At 39.0% G+C, this 20,459-nt stretch overlaps 3 protein-coding genes across 3 annotated transcripts in view; 2 read left to right on the top strand and 1 right to left on the bottom strand.

The window, feature by feature from the left end:
• LOC143537324 (B3 domain-containing protein At5g42700-like) overlaps positions 1–20,459 on the bottom strand; it is a 94,868-nt gene that overhangs the window by 44,120 nt on the left and 30,289 nt on the right. The gene's annotated exons all lie outside the window — the stretch shown is intronic.
• On the top strand, positions 1,360–4,321 carry LOC143537273 (serine carboxypeptidase 1-like). The gene is made up of 8 exons (XM_077031077.1): positions 1,360–1,734; positions 1,813–1,920; positions 2,239–2,510; positions 2,741–3,007; positions 3,102–3,220; positions 3,322–3,417; positions 3,850–3,955; positions 4,041–4,321. The coding sequence occupies exons 1-8, from the start codon at positions 1,380–1,382 to the stop codon at positions 4,182–4,184; spliced, it is 1,467 nt and encodes a 488-aa protein (XP_076887192.1). The 5' UTR covers positions 1,360–1,379; the 3' UTR covers positions 4,185–4,321.
• Positions 8,371–10,958, top strand: LOC143537300 (serine carboxypeptidase 1-like). The gene is made up of 8 exons (XM_077031096.1): positions 8,371–8,725; positions 8,803–8,910; positions 9,250–9,521; positions 9,855–10,094; positions 10,219–10,337; positions 10,438–10,533; positions 10,636–10,741; positions 10,815–10,958. The coding sequence occupies exons 1-8, from the start codon at positions 8,371–8,373 to the stop codon at positions 10,956–10,958; spliced, it is 1,440 nt and encodes a 479-aa protein (XP_076887211.1).

The raw sequence follows: 20,459 nt of genomic DNA, 5'->3' as shown, positions 1-20,459 counted from the left end.
GTCTGGTTGATCGCTCTTACTTAAAGTTTTAATATTCTCTTCTACCATAATCTTAAGACAAAGAATGATATTGTAATCACTACAAAAAATATATGAATGTGCTAGATCAGTAAAACTGTTGAAAAAAAAAGTTCTTTTAAATAACTAAAAGAAGAGAATGAAAAATTCATTAAAATCTTTATAGTCAAGCTGTGCATTAAATTGTAGCTTTATGGGTCTCTTTTTAACTATATAATTTTATCGTGGGCAACAAATGAAAACAAAATTCTAGTTTGTTCTCATGTTCTCATTTGGTTAAGAACATTTTCTTACATGAAAATGGAAAAAAAATAATAAAAAAATATAACTTAAAATTTATAATAAAACAAAAAAAATAAAATAAATAAATAAAAATGTTTCGTCCGTCTTCTCCGTTTTAAAAAAAAAGACACAATATAAAGATAAAAGATCATTATATCTTGTTATTTATAATTGTGTTCTTGTTCATTTTTGTCATTGATTGTTTTTTTTTCATTGACATTGTGTCTTTTTTATTGATATTATGTCATATTACTCAATATTGTTCTATATTTTGTGATCTCTTGCATCTTTTTTTATTTATTATTGTGTTTTTTCTTCTTTTCATTTTGTCTTTTTCAGTTTTTTTAGACCGAAATGACGTGAGAAATATTTTAGTTTTTTATTTATATTTTGAGTTATGATTCTTTTTATTATTTTTTTTTATTTCCTTATGAGAGGATTTTTTTTTATATCACAAATTTTTCTCACACTTCTCATTTTTATATCTATTCATAGTTTAACTTTTTTTCCTTGAGAAAAAAACTATAACTTATATGATATTTCAATTTTTATTAACTTTCTATAACTAAAGTCAACGTCATTTACTTAAAGGATAACATTGTATTATATTTTGTGATCTTTTGCATCTTTTTTTATTTATTTATTACTGTGTTTTTATTCATTTTGTTATTTTCAATTCTTTTAGCGAGAATGAAGTGGAATTTTTTTTTATTTATATTTTGAGTTATGTTTTTTTTCGATTTTTGTATAAAAGAATTTTTTTAAGATCATAAATTCTTTTCACACTTCTCATTTTTATCTCTATTTATAGTTTTAACTATTTTCCTTGAGAAAAATACTATAATTTATATGATATTTCAATTTTCATTAACTTTTTATAACTAAGTTCAACGTCATTTACAGGAATAATATTACCATTTGATTGAAATCCAAATGTAATATAATACTATCATTTATATTTTATTATGTATTGTATTATATGAAATTCTATAAATTCAGGTTACAATATTATTGAAGTTTCATCACAATTCACAACTAATGATAAGTACCTAACAGGTCTCGAAAAATCCTACGTGACTATGAAGATCACTTTAGTGTGTCTGATTCAGCTTTGCCTCTTGATATTGGCTCAACGTGTTAGGAACCAAATTGATCCCCTCTCAAAATTTCGAGAGGTTCAACGTCTTAAACATAAGACATATGACAATACAAACTTGATAGCTGATGATTTTGTTGTTCGCGTAGAATCACAAGATGGGTTGAAGGCGGCCGATAAAATTTCAAAATTTCCTGGACAGCCAAGAACACCTTCATTTAATCAGTATTCAGGTTATGTAACAGTTGACTCAAATCATGGTAAAGCACTATTTTATTATTTTGCAGAGGCAACAATCGAAGCTTCTACAAAACCTCTTGTGTTATGGCTGAATGGAGGTACATAATTATCCAACTTAATTTATAGAGTTTTGATTATATCCTTTCATTTTGTATTAACTATTAAATTTATCTTAGGACCCGGATGTTCTTCACTCGGAGGCGGAGCAATGATGGAACTTGGTCCATTTCGAGTTAATGAAGATGGCAAAACTCTGTCATCAAACAATTATTCATGGACTGAAGGTATACTTGTCAAAATTTGATTGTATAAATTTTCTTTTTGTTGAGGAAGTTAAAGATAAGTTTTTTTAATGCACCCTTTTGTGTTGTATAAAGCATTAACTTTAAAAACTTACATATTTTTATTATTTTAATTATATAAATAAATATTGCAATATTTGACTTCTCATCTTAAAAAAATAGATGACAGTGTAAGTCGTTATATTGGTTCAATTGGGTTAATTTCCTTTTAAAAGTATACTAATGTGGACGGAAAATTAACATTATAAATAAATTCGCAATTAATGTTACTATACTATTGCAATAATCAAATTAATGTAGTGGCTAATATTCTATTCTTGGAATCTCCTGCTGGCGTTGGATTTTCATACTCCAACACATCCTCCGACTACAAAACTGGAGATACACAAACGGCAAAGGATTCATATACATTTTTAATCAATTGGTTGGAGAGATTTCCTGAATACAAAACTAGAGATTTTTACATCACTGGTGAAAGTTACGCGGGCCATTACATACCTCAACTCGTCGAGTTAATCCTTCAGCAAAACAAAAACAAAAATCATACAGTCGTCAACTTGAAAGGAATCGCGGTAAGCATGATTATGACATAGCTTTAATTGGTATTAACTTTAAAGAATAAGACGTTTAAGAAACTTGGTTGCTATCAGATAACCTATTTTTATTACTTGTATGGCTATAACTTTTAGTAGTATTAACTTTATATAAAAAGTTAACTGGTAAGACATTTAAGAAACATGTTTACATAAATTTTTTTATTTCATCTATAGCTTATATGGATAATAACCTAACGTGTTTCTAGATTGGAAATGCGTATATTGACGATGATACTCAAGAAAAGGGAACACATGATTTCTGGTGGTATCGTTCTATGATTTCCGATGAGATCCATCATGGAATCGTTAAAAATTGTGACTTTTCATGGAATGGAACTAAGTCCGGTGCGTGTCAAGCTTATATTGACGAAGAGCATAAAATGATCGAGCACCTATATCCTTATGATATTTATGCTCCCTTATGTGTAAATGGAACATCCACTAAGGTAACATTAACTTATGGTTTTGGTTTTAACTTATTTACCGAGTAATACCATAAACTTTATAAAATACATGGGAACATACGTATGCAGTTAAATCTTTGTTTGTCTATTTGATCTTAAGCAGATAAACGAGTTTGATCCATGCAACGACAAGTATATCGAAAGTTACTTGAACCTCCCTAAAGTCCGTAAATCACTTCACGCATATTTCACTGGCATTCCGGGAATCTGGAAAGATTGCAAGTAAGAATGGTTTCTCAAATCTAGAGTACATATGACGGCTTATTTATTTATTTTAAATTATTGAACAAAACGGGTTCATTCTATTGTTTTTGCGTTCATAGTGATCAGCTATATGATGACTGGACCGATCAACCGTTTTCTATGTTACCAAGCATCCAACGACTCATGGGGAGCGGCATCCGCCTTTGGATTTATAGGTATATACGTATACAAAGATTTTCATATTGGTATTTATATGATGATATTATATCGACCATCATGACATGAAAATAAGTATCCAAAACATGTGTCCCATATGTCATTTCAAACGTGTAACATTTTATTGCTAAAGAAAACCCAAAAACCCAATGAGGTGGTTAGGGCTTATGCAAAAGTGTCATTGTTATGTTTCCGGCCTGAAAAAAGGTTGCGCATAATGCTAGAAGATCCATGGACTAACGCCCAATGACACTCTTGACAGTAAAGTCATAGCATATACACGTGAGATAAACGCCTAAGGGAATTATGTAAATATCACAAAAGTATGTAAGTTGAGTGTATAGATAGAATTACTGTGGTTGATAGAAAATTATGAATATGATATTATTGTTTGTATCTTGCCTTTAATATGATTATCCTATAAAATGTAGTGGGGATACTGATAGTAGCGTGCCGGTAACAACAACCAAATACGCATTAAAGAAACTCAATGCAAAGATCAAGAAGCCATGGTACCCATGGTACTTGCATGGCGAGGTTAGAAACTAGTATTTTACAAATTTAAACAATCTTGTATTTGAATCATTAAATGCCCATGCTTTATTATTTTGCCTATGATTAGGTCGGGGGATATGTGGTTGAATATGAAGGCTTAACGTTTGTAACCATCAGAGGAGCAGGACACTTCATACCAAGCTATCAACCTGCTCGTGCTTTCGCACTTTTTTCATCATTTTTGAAAGGAAAACCTCCTGCTTCTATGTAGTTATAGTTTTTGTTTCATGCTCATAAAAAGAATCTCAAACGTGCTTTTGATAAATATTTAACAAGTTGCAAAACATAGTTTCGTGACACGATGCCTAAATTCAGTTAAAGCGCTAATGACACAATTTGATGTAAAACAACCAAATCTAACGATGCGACTAAAAAATAAAGTATACTATAAAAAAACCATAATATTCTTTGTAAAAAAACGATCACAGTGCCTCTCTCGCTACATGATTTATAAGAATATAGAAAAATATAACATATAACATTTAAATAAAAATTTGAGGGTATCTATGCGAATCTTAATCGTTATATACTTATAAATGTTGGAAGTAATTCAGACTCCAAGTCACAAGTCGGTGAACTTGAAGGACCAATATTGACAAGTAAGTCATAGTGGTTGTGTTTCCTAATTACGTTATGTTTCCTAATTGTATTGTAATTATAATAGGTAATGTCTTTGATAACAAGTTAGGTTAGTCCTATATAAACATGTCATGGTTAGACATTATAGGATGTGTGATGTGAGGTGTAACCGAGTTAGGGTTCATCCAAGAGGTACACACGAGATGTAAACGAGTTAGGGTTCATCAATAGTCAAACCGAGTTAGGGTTTGAGGCTTGTAATCAGTTTTTTGAGTAAGATTTTCTAATTAGTATAACGAGAGTAATTCGTTTAATATTCGTGTGTTGATTATCGATACGGGACTTGAATAAACGTGTATTTGTACATCTTCCTTGACCAAAAAAGTGAATATCAACTTTAATTTATAGCAGGTTTACATGTTTGCCCGGATATGTATTAGAGCGAAATAAACTGTAAAAAAAAAAATTGGTAAATACCAAGATACATTTATGCTGTGTTCACGAGATTACTTAACGAGAGAAAGGAAAGGAATGGACAGATTTTCCTTTCCTTTCTATTCTTCTCCTATCCTTTCTTTATCCTTTCTTCGAATGTTTTTTATTCGTTTCCACCTCAATCTGGATCAAAGATTTGACCCGCTCTAGATGTCCAGCATAGAATTTGTGTTGAGAAACAAACGGGTAAGCTTCCACCATTACTTGAAAAAAATTGTTTTAATTTTGCTAATGAGCCTGCGTAAACAACCAGAAGTGATTTAGCTATCTAACATGACTTCTGAAGTTAGTTGTGAATAATTAAGCGGTCATAATTTGCAAACGTGTTGTAGTTTATAATGTCAATGTATTCATGATCCCCTGCATTGTTATCCAATATTTCTAATGTCAAAAACCCAAAAAGAAAAATAAAAGAAAGAAACAGAAAAGCACTAAAATGTTATTATATATTGTATTGTTCCCAATGGTAGAAACTGTATTTTAAAGGGTTGCCCATCCCGGAGTCGTTTTCATTTCACTCTCCGAGTTTTATTGATGCTCCTATTGTAAACCTCCCCACATATGTCGTTGGTGACCGAACGATTTAGATGCAATGTGTCTCTTAGCTGCAAACATAGGCAAAGCCCTAAAAGCTATTGTAGAACAAGTTTCAACTCAAATGGATTGGCTACACCATGCTTGATGTATCTAACCTATGTCCTATCAACCCGACCCAAACCCGAACAAATGTGTCCATAATTTACTCACCTCGTGAAACTCAAAATACGGGTGAACCAACGCCATACCCACAATCTTCAAACCCATCCCAACCTCTTCCAAACCGCCCCCAACCGAAATTTTATGTTCAATAATCAATATTGGCTCCAGGTTTAGCCCGGTTTTAAGATTGTCGGACCAAGGGACAATGGGGGTGCCGATAGGTCTTCGGATGTGGCCGTTTTTGTAAAAACGTGAGAAAAGATTGGGGTCGTGAGTTACCTCGTTTTTGGTCGAATACATTATTTATTTATAGCATAATAAAATGTGTTTTAATTATATATATTTTGGTGATATATATTATTACTCGGGAAGTTATCATGCCATTATAATACATTCCATTTTTGGTTTATTTGGTTAGTGTTATAAATATATGAATTTTGATTATTAACAATTTTACGTATAGATAAACTTCATTATAGATATACTTGACTTAGAGATTATCATATTATCTAAATGGTTGTTGGAGCTATGGAATAAATGAATAATTACCTTTACTACTCCTATAAACTTCATTATAGATATACGTATCTTTCTCATATTCTTTAGCTACTAGGCTCATTTTATAAAACGTCATCGTCCAATACGATCTGTTGGTGTTTCATTCGAGTCACCCGGCCAGCCATCTTCACAGAAGCCAGGTACAAACCAAACTTCTTTAATAGTTGAAAATTAATACTTCTCACGTATGGATGTTTTATTTGAGAAGATGAAACTATTTTTATAAATTAATCACTAAGTGGTGGCTTTGGTCCAAATCGTAAGACTCTTCAGTGTGTTAAAAATCATTTTCGAAGATAAATAAAATATAAATTTATCTGTTTAAGAAGTAGAAATTAAAAAGTTTAGTTTGCAATTTTGCCAACCTCTTAATCATATTATTGGTAAATGAAGTTAATAGATATTCGGTGAATGACTAGAAAATGGTAAAATCTATAAATTACAAGTTGTTTCGGTATTTTCATTGACTAAATTTAATAGGGATGAGATTGATACCGATACCGATACCGGTATCAAAAATCGCAAATTTTTTATACCGGTACCGAAATGTTCGGCCGGTACCGGTATTTCATGCAAATTCGGGATATAACGAACCATAGCGATACCAAAAACCCGAAAACTCAATACCCGAAAGCTCAAAACTTACAGATCAGGTAAAAGTATAGAATTTGCTCATCCCTAAAATTAAATACATAGTTTCATAAACATCTTTTATATGAATTAATTAATTAAATCATATTATTGGTAAATGGTAAATAAAGTTAATGTTCGTTGTTATATTAAATCATATTATTGGTTAAGAAAGTTAATGTTCGTTGTTCTATTGCACGATAATAATTAATCAACAATTAATTTAGTAATTAATTAAGTCTATTATTTAACGTAAAATTTATGAAAGACGATGAAGAAGTGATTGGTCATATTGTAATTACGTTAGTGTAACTTTAAAAATTAAAGCTTAAATGTTTTATACGTTGTGTTTAACCCGCTTATTATTAAGGAAAACAGTATAATATAATATGATCAAAGAGAGAAAATCAAGTCCATCACACTAATCAGTTAAAATCGTTTAAGTGATTGTCTCCCACATTATAGCCTTGTATATATTTGGAATCAAATGTATTATGTATTCCTTAAAATTAGTTTGTATTCCTTCGAGTTAGCTTGTAGTTCTTGTATATATACCGCTAATTGTATAGACAAAATGTGGTTGATCAATTCTTATATTCTTGATACTTATATCCCGTGAACAGTAATATTGTGTGATAGAGACACCTACCAGCCTACCTTGTTCATATCGAGTCAGACTGTCCTCTTAAACGGTAAATGTTACACTTATCTCCGTTTACTAATTATATCAACTTTCCCCTTGCTTAAGATTGAACCAAATATCTCACATCTACGAAGCTTGCATCTCTACAGTTTGGGCTATTCCACGCCAAATATACTACCTAGGTAACCTTTAGTTTCTTGAATTATGATCTCATTTTTGCAAATGGTCAACAGGACATTACAAAATGATCTTTTTTGCTTTATACCCGAACTAATTTTACTTAATGAGGTAGTTGAAATTTATAAAAAGTTATTATAATTTGAAAATAAAAAATATATTTAGTGAAAAACCGAAAATACAAAAACAAAGTTAATAATAATGACTAGTAATTATATTTGACTAATAAAGTTATTTACCCATTTTGATAAATAACTTTTCAACCAAACTTATTTAGTAAATAATTTATTTTCCAACTATACTTTTTTGAAAAAATAATATATAATTTATAATCATGTTATTTTAATTTTCATGTATTTTCTAAAAATTAATTTCAGCATTTAATTGAAATCCATTTGTACAAAGAAAAAATATTACCATTTAACTGAATTCCATCTAATCCATCTGTACAAAGGAATAATATTACCATTTAACTGAATTCCATCTATAATATGATACAATCATTCGTATCATACTTATTTATTGTTCTATTTGAAATTCTATAAATTCAGGTTATAGATTGTTGAAGTTTCATCACAAGTACTCACGGTCAAGTATAAAAAAATCGAACATGACTATGAAGATCGCTTTAGTGTTTTCGATTCAACTTTGTATCTTGGTTTTGGCTCATTGTGGTGGGAATCAAATTGACACGTTGTCAAAATTTTTAAAGGTTCAACGTCATAAACATAAGACGTATGACAGCCCCAACTTGGCAGATGATGATTTTGTTGTTCGGGTAGACTCACAAGATGGGCTGAAGGCTACTGACAAAATTTCAAGATTACCCGGACAACCAAGAATACCCATATTTAATCAGTATTCAGGTTATGTAACAATTGACCCGAATCATGGTAAGGCACTATTTTATTATTTTGCAGAGTCAACAACCCAAGCTTCTACAAAACCTCTTGTGTTATGGCTTAACGGAGGTACGGAATTCTCCAACTTAATTTATGTGTTTTGATTGTAACTTTTTATTTGATATTAACTATTAAATTTATCTTAGGACCCGGATGTTCTTCGCTTGGAGGCGGGGCAATGATGGAACTTGGTCCGTATCGAGTTAATAAAGATGGTAAAACTCTATCAGTAAACAATTATTCTTGGAATAAAGGTAACTTCTTGTCACTTACCAAAATTTGATTGTATATCTTGCATTTTTATAAGAAAAGTATAGGTGGGTTTTTTAGTTTTTAATGTACTCTTTTGTGTTGTATAAACCATTAACACATTGCTTTTATAAAAAAACTAACATTCTTTTTTTTTTATCATTTTGATTATATGAATATTCAATATTTGACTTCTCATCAACAAAAGAACAAATTGCCTGAATGTTGACGAAAAACTAAAAAAATTAAACTCACAATTAATGTATATATGTATTATTGCAAAAAATAATTATTACTGAAAAACCTTACAAAGTGACAAACTGCAATGACTAAAACTAATGCAGTGGCAAATATTTTATTCTTGGAATCTCCTGCTGGCGTTGGATTTTCATACTCCAACACATCATCCGACTACAAAACTGGAGATATACAAACTGCAAAGGATTCATATACATTTTTAATCAATTGGTTGGAGAGATTTCCTGAATACAAAACTAGAGATTTTTACATCACTGGTGAAAGTTACGCGGGCCATTACATACCTCAACTCGTCGAGTTAATCCTTCAACAAAACAAAAACAAAAATCATACAGTCGTCAACTTGAAAGGAATTGCGGTAAGTGTGATCAAACATAACTTTAAGTATTAACTTTAAAGAAAAAGTTATTTAGTAAGATGTTTAGGAAAATTGGTTGATATTAGATAATATTTCCTATTTTTATAACTTTTATGGTCATAGCATAACTTTAGTTGGTATTGAAACTCAAGAAAAAGTTAAATAGTAAGATGTTTAAAATAACATAGCTTATATGTTCATAACATAACTTTAACTAGTATTACATTTAAGAGAAAGTTAACTCTAAGACGTTCAGGAAACTTGTTTACTATTAGAAAAAAAAATCATATTTTTATAACTTCTTACACGGTCATAAACTTGATGTGTTTCTAGATTGGAAATGCGTATGTTGATGATGAACTTCATGAAAAAGGAGCCCATGATTTCTGGTGGTATCGTTCGATGATTTCCGATGAAATCCATGATGGAATCGTTAAAAATTGCGACTTTTCATGGAATGGAACCACAACCAAAGCGTGTCAGGCTTTTGCTAATGAAGAGTATAAAATGGTCGGGCACCTCTATCCTTATGATATCTATGCTCCTTTATGTTTAAATGGAACAGCTGCTAAGGTAACCTTAACTTAAGTCATGTTCTTTTGTTATTATTTATATTAACACTATAAATTTATAAAATACATGGGTATAAATTTGAAAAGTTAAATCTTTACTTGTCTATTTGATCTTAATTAAGCAGACAACCGAGTTTGATCCGTGCAGCGACAAGTATATCGAAAGTTACTTGAATATCCCTCAAGTACGAAAATCACTCCACGCAGATTTCACTGGCCTTCCGGGAATTTGGAAAGATTGCAAGTAAGAACGGTTTCTCAAATCTTAAGTACATATGAATTTTTTTTTGCCAGAAAAAACTATTGATTAATAAGGGTTCTTAATATTGTCTTTGTGCTTACAGTGACCAACTATATAATAACTGGACCGATCAGCCGTTTTCTGTTTTACCAAGCATCCAACGACTCATGGGGAGTGGCATCCGCTTTTGGATTTATAGGTATATATCATATACAAATATGTTATTATTGATAGAAAATTTGAAATATGTTATTATGTTTTATGTTATTCTCCTTTAATGTGACTATCGTATAAAATGCAGTGGGGATACCGATAATAGTGTACCGGTGACAACAACCAAATATGCATTACAGAAACTTAAGGCAAATATCAAGACACCATGGTACCCATGGTCCTTGAATGGCGAGGTTTGATACTAATAGTTTACTTGGTGTTCTAATCATTAAATGCTAATGCTTTATAACATTTACCTATGATTAGGTTGCGGGATACGTGGTTGGTTATGAAAGCTTAACGTTTCTAACCGTCAGAGGAGCTGGACATTTCATACCAAGCTATCAACCTGCTCGTGCTTATGCACTTTTTTCATCATTTTTGGATGGAAAGCCTCCTGTTTCTATGTAGTTATGGTTCTTGCTTCACGCTCATAAAAAGAGTTTCAAACGCTCTTCTAATGCGCAATCTTTTGACAAGTAAAACATAGTTTTGTTAGAAAATTGCAGTACATTAGCGGGTTTGTCTTTTATTTTTCTAAATTAAAATGCTTAACTTTAGTTTTACTAGTGACACAATTCTATGTATAACACCTAACTTAATCTAACTATGCAACTAAAAAAATCATGTATACCATAAAACAGCTTAGTATTTTGTCACCTTTCACATTATTTGTTTTCATTAGACCCTTGTTAAAAAATAACTTAACTCCGTTAGTTTTTAACCGATTTTAAAATGATGTTTTAGAATTTTTTATTCCAAAAAAATACGAGTTGATTGATATAAAACTTATTTCGAATTTCAACATGATGTTTTGTTATGATGAGTGAGGAGTTATATCCCAAGCAAGAACAAGTCTGATTTCATGGACTAAGCTCAGTCTGGCCCAAATATGCAATAGCCAATAGCCCAGTATATGAAAAAGCCCAACAAAGAAGAAAAACCGGTCACCATGTAACGGTCCGGTCTCCAACGAACACACAAAATATAGTATAGTGCATTTACCGGTTAATTAACAAAATAGTTTTTAGATATTCGGTTATTATTTAAGCTAGACACTATAATTAGTGTATTTACTATTTACTGGTTAGTAAAATATACTGTTTGAACTACACTATATTATGACATATTAAGTATTGTTAACTAGTTTTCCACATGATTTCGTCTCATCTACAACTGAAGAAACACTAACCGGACCCCGTGCAGATTACTGGTAACCTGGGGGTTAGATAGATGTTTCCCACGAGGGGTTAGACCCTGAGAAGATGGTTCTTCTGATAACCTGCAAAACAGACACCGTGAGCTTGTCACTGAGAAGGGGGGGGGGTTCCTCCTTGTGACCACCATCCGGCGTGAGAATCAGACTAGATTGCTCTTTAACTATAAATGTATATTAAGAGATTGCTAGAGCAGATATCAGGTATAATATGATGATACAAGATAAGATATGATGGTCATACCATTTGTGGTATTTATAGCCGAAGGTAGGTTTCCAAGGAGGTATGGCCGGCTGCAACAGTGTTCCTGTTCCACCAACAGTAGCCTACGCACGTGCCCTGCTGGTAGTTGGTGGGTAGGTAGCGGCTGATAGCGACCAGGCCTGCTGTATACTATTCCTTTTCTACCAACTGCCGGCTACGCACGTGGTATGACAAGAGTTGGTGAGTAGGCAGCGGCTAATAGTGACATACAGTGTAGGAGCATGCTGCTCGCCATACTGTTGTCCATAAGCTGTCGTATCTTTAGTCAGATCTTTTTCCCATACCTCGTCAGGTACAGTACAGAAGATCTTCCAGTATCGTACGGACTGGCTTATTTGGGCGGGAGTATTCCCCCTCCCGCCCTTGTGCGGGATTGTTCCCGGCTTCGCTCATTCCTTCAGGTGACACTGTGATTGAGAGCTAAGTGCCTTGTGCGTGTAGCCTTGCTGCGCAGGTGGCCTTCCCTAATGGCTTGTATCCGAGGCTGCGGGGACAGGCGGAGTCCTTCACCATTGGGAGGCATTTCCTGCGGGAACAGCTTGCGTACTGCGCGTAAGGACGTCACGTCTCTGAGCATGGTTGGTCCTGCGGATCCAGTTGGTTTATGCGCAGACGTCCCTGTTTAAGGTGAGTCTTGCGGGTCCAACTGGGCTCTGCTGGGACCTACCTCTTCAAGTCCCCCCAGTCCAATGTTCTTCTCATGCGTGTTTAATAAAGTGAGGTGAACTTTTGGACTTAAGCAAAGGGTTTTGAAAAGGGTTTTTTAAGGTTTTCCATGGGGATTCTTCCCGCGGAAGTCCTTGTCACTTGCAGAAATTCCCGAGTTTCCTGCTTGGTCTTTGGGTATGATGCGGGTAGGTCTGTAACCTCCTCGCAAGTCAGGAGCGTTGAGTCCCACTTGTGTGGATTCTCCATGAGGTTTTGGTAGTTTTGAACATAGTGATCAATTATGTTAAAACCACCAATTCCATCCTGGAGCTTCAAACAACGTAGTTCTCGACGTTCCCGCTATGCGGGGATGTTATTTCCGTTTCCGCAAGCATTGCCCAGAAGATCCTTCTTGGTTTCAATTCCCAGCGGAGCGCTAGGTATGTGAAGGGTTTTGCCTTAACACTGTACCAGCGCTCGTCTTACGGTTACTTTACTTCCAAGGTATTCCTGGCGTCAATTCCCTGCGGGTGCTAGGTATGTGAAGGGTTTTGCCTTTACACTGTACCCGCACCTGTCTTATAGTTACTTGGTTGCCGAGGAATATTTGGCTTCAATTCCCTGCGGGTGCTAGGTATGTGAAGGGTTTTGCCTTAACACTGTACCTGCATCCGTCTTACGGTTACTTGTTCGCCAAGGTTTTACTTGGCTTCAATTCCCTGCGGGTGCTAGGTATGTGAAGGGTTTTGCCTTTACACTGTACCCGCATCCGTCTTACGGTTACTTGTTCGCCAAGGTTTTACTTGGCTTCAATTCCCTGCGGGTGCTAGGTATGTGAAGGGTTTTGCCTTTACACTGTACCCGCATCCGTCTTACGGTTACTTGTTTGCCAAGGTAAGGGGTATTTTCCCGCTTACTTTTTAATATTTTTAAATTTTGAATTTTGAAATTCGAAAGGTTGGTGGAAAGATAGGAACAGTCCAAACCTCTGAAACGTCGTGCGACGGTTTCTTCTGACTGTGTCAGGACGTGCAGGAAGTTATGGTGACGTGACAGTACATGGTCATTCCAGACGCTTTTTCAGGCGCGTGGCCGCGATTTTTCGGGCGCGTGGCCGCGAAATTAATGGTACGCGTCCTGTCAACAGCTGTTGCCAGCTTGCTTTTTGCCACGTGTCATAGTTTCATTGCACCTTCGATTTCTCTCTCCTCCGCATTAATTGCGATTAGTATATAAAGGGGGAGAGGCCTCTTTATAATCCACACTTTCACCCTTCTCTTCTTCTTAGCGATTTCCGGCAAATACTCACCTTTTCAGGCAAGCATTTTCCCGAAATCGTTTTCTTCTTTCTGCAAGATGTCTTCACGTGATCTCGAGTCTTCGGCCGATGACAAGAGTACTGCTGGCGAGTGCCAGTGTGCTCTGCCCGGCGATCTGTACCGGTATGTTGTCAGGAAGTTCATGCTCGATCCTCTCGAGCCTGAGTTTCCTGAACCCCATCAGACCTTGTACGATGCCCCCAGAGGCAAGATCGGGGTTTATGCAGCATTCTTTGTCTATGGGAATCTTAGGTTCCCATTGACAAAGTTTGTTTACCGTGTCCTTGAGAGGCACGGTGTTCATTTGACCGAGCTGCACCCTATGGCGATCGCCAAGATTCGCCACTTCGAGTGGGTGTGCCGGATTTTGGGCATCGAGCCCCATGTTGACCGCCTGATGACCTTCTACACCTGGAGGTGCATCCAGGGGTGGTATACCCTGACAACCCGTATCAAGGGTTTGAAGATTTGCGCGACCGAGCGCAGTCTTCGCGCGTGGAAGCGGGAGTTCTTCTTTATCTCCGCTCGCGCCATTCCCCTTGCCATGAAGTTTAAGAATGGGCAAGCTCTCCCAAGCCTTCACGCCTCCAACTACCAGGAGGCGGAATGGTTTTCGAGGATATCTCGGATCCAATCTCCGGTTTACCGGTTTGCGGAGTCCGGGATGGTCATGTTGGGGATGAGCCGGGTCTGGAAGGCGGCGGACGCGCAAAAGGTTCCGATCGTCCTCGAATACAGTTCGAACTCTGTTCCTTACGGTATGCTTTCTTTCCTTTTGTTGATTTTAAATTTCTTCTAACTTTTTCCCTGTTTATTTCAGAGGGGAACGACCTGCAGTCGCTCCTTAACCCGCGGGAGGCTGACGGTCCCACACGGATGGGTACTCGCGCTCTGGACGAGAACGAGTTGCCCATCCTCGAACAAACTGCGGATCGGTTCGTGGAGGTCTATCCGCAAGGCCATGAGATCCTTAGCGCCAGGCGGCCAGGTAAGGCGCTCTTCAACCCTCGACCCCTCAATGTTGAAACCTCTGCTGGAATTCCTCTAATCGTCTGTTCTGATGAGGAATCCGCAGATGGTCCTCCGTTGGTGCGGAAGAAGAAGGCTGCCGGCGGGAAGGGAAAGGAGAAGGTGGCCTCCACTGCCGATCCGGTGCCTCTGTCTGACTCGGAGACTGAGAGCGAAGAGGTGGCGGGGAATCCCGGTGGTGATAAGACCACTGCTCCGGAGGATGCGACTGTCACCTCCGGAGAGCCCAAGAAGACGACGGTGACCGGCGCAAAGAGGCCGGCTCCATCGGGTTCATCCCCGCCCGTCCGTACTTTCAGGCTCAAGAAAACCCGTAAGTACAACTTCCTTCAGCTTTTTATCTTCATAACTTTATCTTTTAACACTTTTCTTCTTTACGCAGGCGTGGATGTTGACGCATTCCAGGGTAGAGCTCCAAGTAGTACCTCCCCGCCAATGACGGTAGGCTTGGTCAGCTTACCTGAGGCGACGACCCAGGCGCCTGCGCCTGCTTCCGCTGGTCCAGTTGCTCACTCCTTTGAGCCAACTGTTCCAGCCGAGATGACGTCTCCGCCGGCGGTGAGTGCGATTTTTACAGCATCCTTCACCGAGCCGGCGGTTACCATTGCTGCGGAATCTGCGGCAGCGACCGCGGCGGCGACCACGGCGGCTGCTACTATGCCCCCGCCATTGGCAACGACGGTCGGTCCATCAGGTACGCGTTGGGGGTTCCCGCCAATCTTTGCCACCTTCCCATCTGCCTGACCTTTTGGATGGATTTCCTTTGGGTTCAGGTGATGGGTTCGGCGGCTATCGGCCTGTTATAGACCCTACAGGTGCGTAGGGTTCCTTTGGCCCTTTTTCACTTATATATTTTTTATCATCTTTTCCTAACTGCTTTTTGTTTTCTGCAGTGTCGGATTCCAATGAAGTGTATGTTCCACGATGGAACATACGCCGAGGAACAACCCTTCGTACCCCTGTGGAGTGCGTGGAATGGGCTCGTCACGCTGCTCCCAGTGGTGCGTTGGGGGAAGCCATGGCTAGCTACCAGGAAGGTAGGCTAAGCAATGAGCTTCGGGTTCTCCTCGCCCGGATGCAGCCGCGCGTCGAGCTGCTTTGTCGTGAAAACGACAAGTTAAAAGCAGCTCGCGCTAAAGAAGTAGCTCAGGCGCGGGCGATCCGGGAGGAGAACCAAAAACTCTCCGCAGCGGCTGCGGAGAAGGAGAAGGCCTTCAAGGCCCTTGAGGTTGAAGTTCAGGCTCGACTCGAGGCCCGTTCCAAGGCTGCCCAAGCTGTTAATGAACAGCTTCGGCTGGCTAAGGAAACTGCGAGGAACGCAACCGAGAGGGCCACCAAGGCTGAAGCTGTTGCTGAGCCTCTACGCGTGGAGAATAAAGAACTTAAAGCCAAATTAGAGGCTCTCCAGCAGGCTCATGATGCCTTGGCGATGGAGGATGCTAAGAAGCTTCAAGAAATCCTGGACCAGAGGGGGGTGCTTGACCATACCGAGCGTAAGCTAAAGGGCGTCGAAGAGGCTGCGGCTAAAGAGGTGTTGCTTGCCAATCTCAACAAGAATGAAGCCGAACGCGCCCGTAACGAAGCTCAAGCTGCCCTCCAAGAGGCTCTGGTTGCCAAGGAATGGCTTCTTCGAGAAGCGTTGTCTCAGGTATGTCTAACTTCATGTCTTCACGCTTTTCCTTATAAATAGAAAAGGTTCTGACACTTGTATTTTTCTTTGTAGGTTGTGCATCGGGTCTTCTCAGAGACATCTTACGACGATGCTATGAGCGCAGCCCTCAACGCTTCTCACGAGGATGGGGAAAAGGCCGGCTTTCTGCTTGGTCTAGGGTTCGTTGAGAAAGGCATCCCGCCTTCCAACTTCCCTTTATTCGATGTAGATACCGAAGCTGTATACGACCAAGCAGTAAATCAATACGCCGCCTTCCCGCATCCAGTGGTGGAGAAGGTGAATGAAGTTGCTGCTGCTGATGACGGGCTAGCTATCCTCAAGCTTTCCTTGAACTGCCACGCTCTACTGATGGGGCTGGTCCAAGTGGAAGTGGCCCTGAAGCCTGATCCTGAAGATCCCTTCCCGCTGCTAGGATAGATATAGTTGTATAGATTTACTTTCTTGTAGGCGGGTAGTTACCCGGCCATTCTTGTAATCAACCATTGTGAAATATAAATCTTTTTGCGGGCAAGACCGCTACTTTCGTTGGGTTCCTTGCTTTGTAAACGTTGTATGACTTGCATACTTTAGTTTAAATTAGCAATTTTCCAAGTGTTTTAGAATAAGTTAACCTTTGAACGTGGTAGATAGGTGTGAAGTTTTGCTTCCTCTTCCGTGATTGTGCGGGTAGGACCGTCACTTGCACGTAGTAGGATGGCTAAACTTTACCATCTGACCTGCGTGTAGGTTTTCCTCATCTTTTGGGGATAAGTTAACCTTTGAACGTGGTAGATAGGTGAAGTTTTGCTTCCTCTTCCGTGATTGTGCGGGTAGGACCGTCACTTGCACGTAGTAGGATGGCTAAACTTTACCATCTGACCTGCGTGTAGGTTTTCCTCATCTTTTGGGGATAAGTTAACCTTTGAACGGGTAGATAGGTGAAGTTTTGCTTCCTCTTCCGTGATTGTGCGGGTAGGACCGTCACTTGCACGTAGTAGGATGGCTAAACTTTACCATTTGACCTGCGTGTAGGTTTTCCTTATCCTTTTAAGAATTTTGTTTTGAACCGTTCGACGCGCGGTTGTCAATAGGTTCGTGTTCAGTTCCCTTTTTCATGATTCATGCGGATAGACCGGCACTTTCATTTAATGGGATAACTGAACTTTTCCCCTTCAACTGACCTGCGTGAAGGTTTGTCGTTTTTTGGGTTTATGCGGGTTTTGCCGCCTTCCCCAGCCAACGTCTTTTCACGTAATTATGCGGTGAAAACCGGCATATCCGTGTTGAATAGATTAACCGTTCGACGCGCGGTTGTCAATAGGTTAGTGTTCAGTTCCCTTTTTCATGATTCATGCGGATAGACCGGCACTTTCATTTAATGGGATAACTGAACTTTTCCCCTTCAACTGACCTGCATGAAGGTTTGTCGTTTTTTGGGTTTATGCGTGTTTTGCCGCCTTCCCCAGCCAACGTCTTTTCACGTAATTATGCGGTGAAAACCGACATATCCGTGTTGAATAGATTAACCGTTCGACGCGCGGTTGTCAATAGGTTAGTGTTCAGTTCCCTTTTTCATGATTCATGCGGATAGACCGGCACTTTCATTTAATGGGATAACTGAACTTTTCCCCTTCAACTGACCTGCGTGAAGGTTTGTCGTTTTTTGGGTTTATGCGTGTTTTGCCGCCTTCCCCAGCCAACGTCTTTTCACGTAATTATGCGGTGAAAACCGGCATATCCGTGTTGATAGTTCATAAAAATGTAAGATCATCAGCGTCAATGTTTTAAGGAGAATCGTTTCCATTAGAAGTGGCTCTTGGCCTTTTCTTTACAAATTTGGAATTGATTTACATGCAAACTGTGTAAATGAGCTCCCTTCCATGTTGTTGGGATGGGAGTGCCATCGAGCCGATACGCACCTGGTTCGGGATCTCGTTCTTTACGCAGCATGTAGTCTCCACATTGTAGCTGGAATTTTATTCATGTTTTTCCCAGCTGGGGTTCTACACGCATCAGCCTGCTCAGCGTTCATTGCTCCTCTGTATACTTTCTTTGCTGGCTGAAGTGCTGGCTAAACTTCTGTTGGAAGTCTGCCCAGTCGTAGATGTGGTTGACCGGTAGACGATCGAACCACGCTCTAGCAGCCCCAACCAGTGTCATTTGGAACATGTAACACCACGTAGGTTCCGTCCAACTACTGACGGTTGCCCCCGCTATGAATCTGTTCAAATGATCATCGGGGTCAGATATACCATCATATGTGCCTATGCTTGACATTTGTTTGGCACTCTTTGGGGCGATTGCTTCCGCAATGTCCCTTGTAAATTTGGACGTTCCCGCATTTGCAACGTTTGGTCTGAACGTTTTGGAGAAGTCTCGTGGACTTCCACCTGTGCTTTTTGGTTTGAAGGCTTGTCCAAAATGCCTTTTCGGTTGGGATTCCGTTTCCTTACGCTTCCCTTTTGCCCTATGGCGAGGGTTCGCGTCGGAGTCGGATTACTCCGAGTCATCCAAGTATTCGAATTCGTCGGCCTGTTGTACGGAACGCAATCGTTCGTCCAACTCAGCCTGAAATTCCTTTTGTCGTGCCTCCGCCCATGCTTTAACTTCATCGAGAGTTTGGCGGGGGAGTCTTCGTTTCTCCAACTGGGTATCGGTGGATCCCAGTAGGCGATCATTTACTGCACTTGCCCCAGCTTGAGTAACTGGGGTAGTGTTCGTAAAATTTACTTCACTTTCCCCGGCTTGGGTAACCGGGGTAGTGTTCGTAAAAACTGTGTTGCCGGTATTCCCCCCAGTAGCTGGGGTTGTGGTTACCGGAATTTCTCTAACCATCTTTGTAGAAGTTTGAAAAAACTGGAGAAAAATGTAGTTCTAGCTTTATGCACGGATGGCGCCAATGAAGAAACACTAACCGGACCCCGTGCAGATTACTGGTAACCTGGGGGTTAGATAGATGTTTCCCACGAGGGGTTAGACCCTGAGAAGATGGTTCTTCTGATAACCTGCAAAACAGACACCGTGAGCTTGTCACTGAGAAGGGGGGGGGGTTCATCCTTGTGACCACCCTCCGGCGTGAGAATCAGACTAGATTGCTCTTTAACTATAAATGTATATTAAGAGATTGCTAGAGCAGATATCAGGTATAATATGATGATACAAGATAAGATATGATGGTCATACAATTTGTGGTATTTATAGCCGAAGGTAGGTTTCCAAGGAGGTATGGCCGGCTGCAACAGTGTTCCTGTTCCACCAACAGTAGCCTACGCACGTGCCCTGCTGGTAGTTGGTGGGTAGGTAGCGGCTGATAGCGACCAGGCCTGCTGTATACTATTCCTTTTCTACCAACTGCCGGCTACGCACGTGGTATGACAAGAGTTGGTGAGTAGGCAGCGGCTAATAGTGACATACAGTGTAGGAGCATGCTGCTCGCCATACTGTTGTCCATAAGCTGTTGTATCTTTAGTCAGATCTTTTTCCCATACCTCGTCAGGTACACTACAGAAGATCTTCCCGTATCGTACGGACTGGCTTATTTGGGCGGGAGTATTCCCCCTCCCGCCCTTGTGCGGGATTGTTCCCGGCTTCGCTCATTCCTTCAGGTGACACTGTGATTGAGAGCTAAGTGCCTTGTGCGTGTAGCCTTGCTGCGCGGGTGGCCTTCCCTAATGGCTTGTATCCGAGGCTGCGGGGACAGGCGGAGTCCTTCACCATTGGGAGGCATTTCCTGCGGGAACAGCTTGCGTACTGCGCGTAAGGACGTCACGTCTCTGAGCATGGT

This window comes from Bidens hawaiensis, unplaced genomic scaffold (genome assembly GCF_021521415.1).
Source record: "Bidens hawaiensis isolate Kalapana, Puna unplaced genomic scaffold, B.hawaiensis_p1.1 tig00011171_1, whole genome shotgun sequence".
Taxonomy (NCBI): Eukaryota; Viridiplantae; Streptophyta; class Magnoliopsida; order Asterales; family Asteraceae; genus Bidens; species Bidens hawaiensis.
The sequence above is the reverse complement of the archived record's forward strand: the minus strand, read 5'-3'. Positions and strand labels throughout refer to the sequence as shown.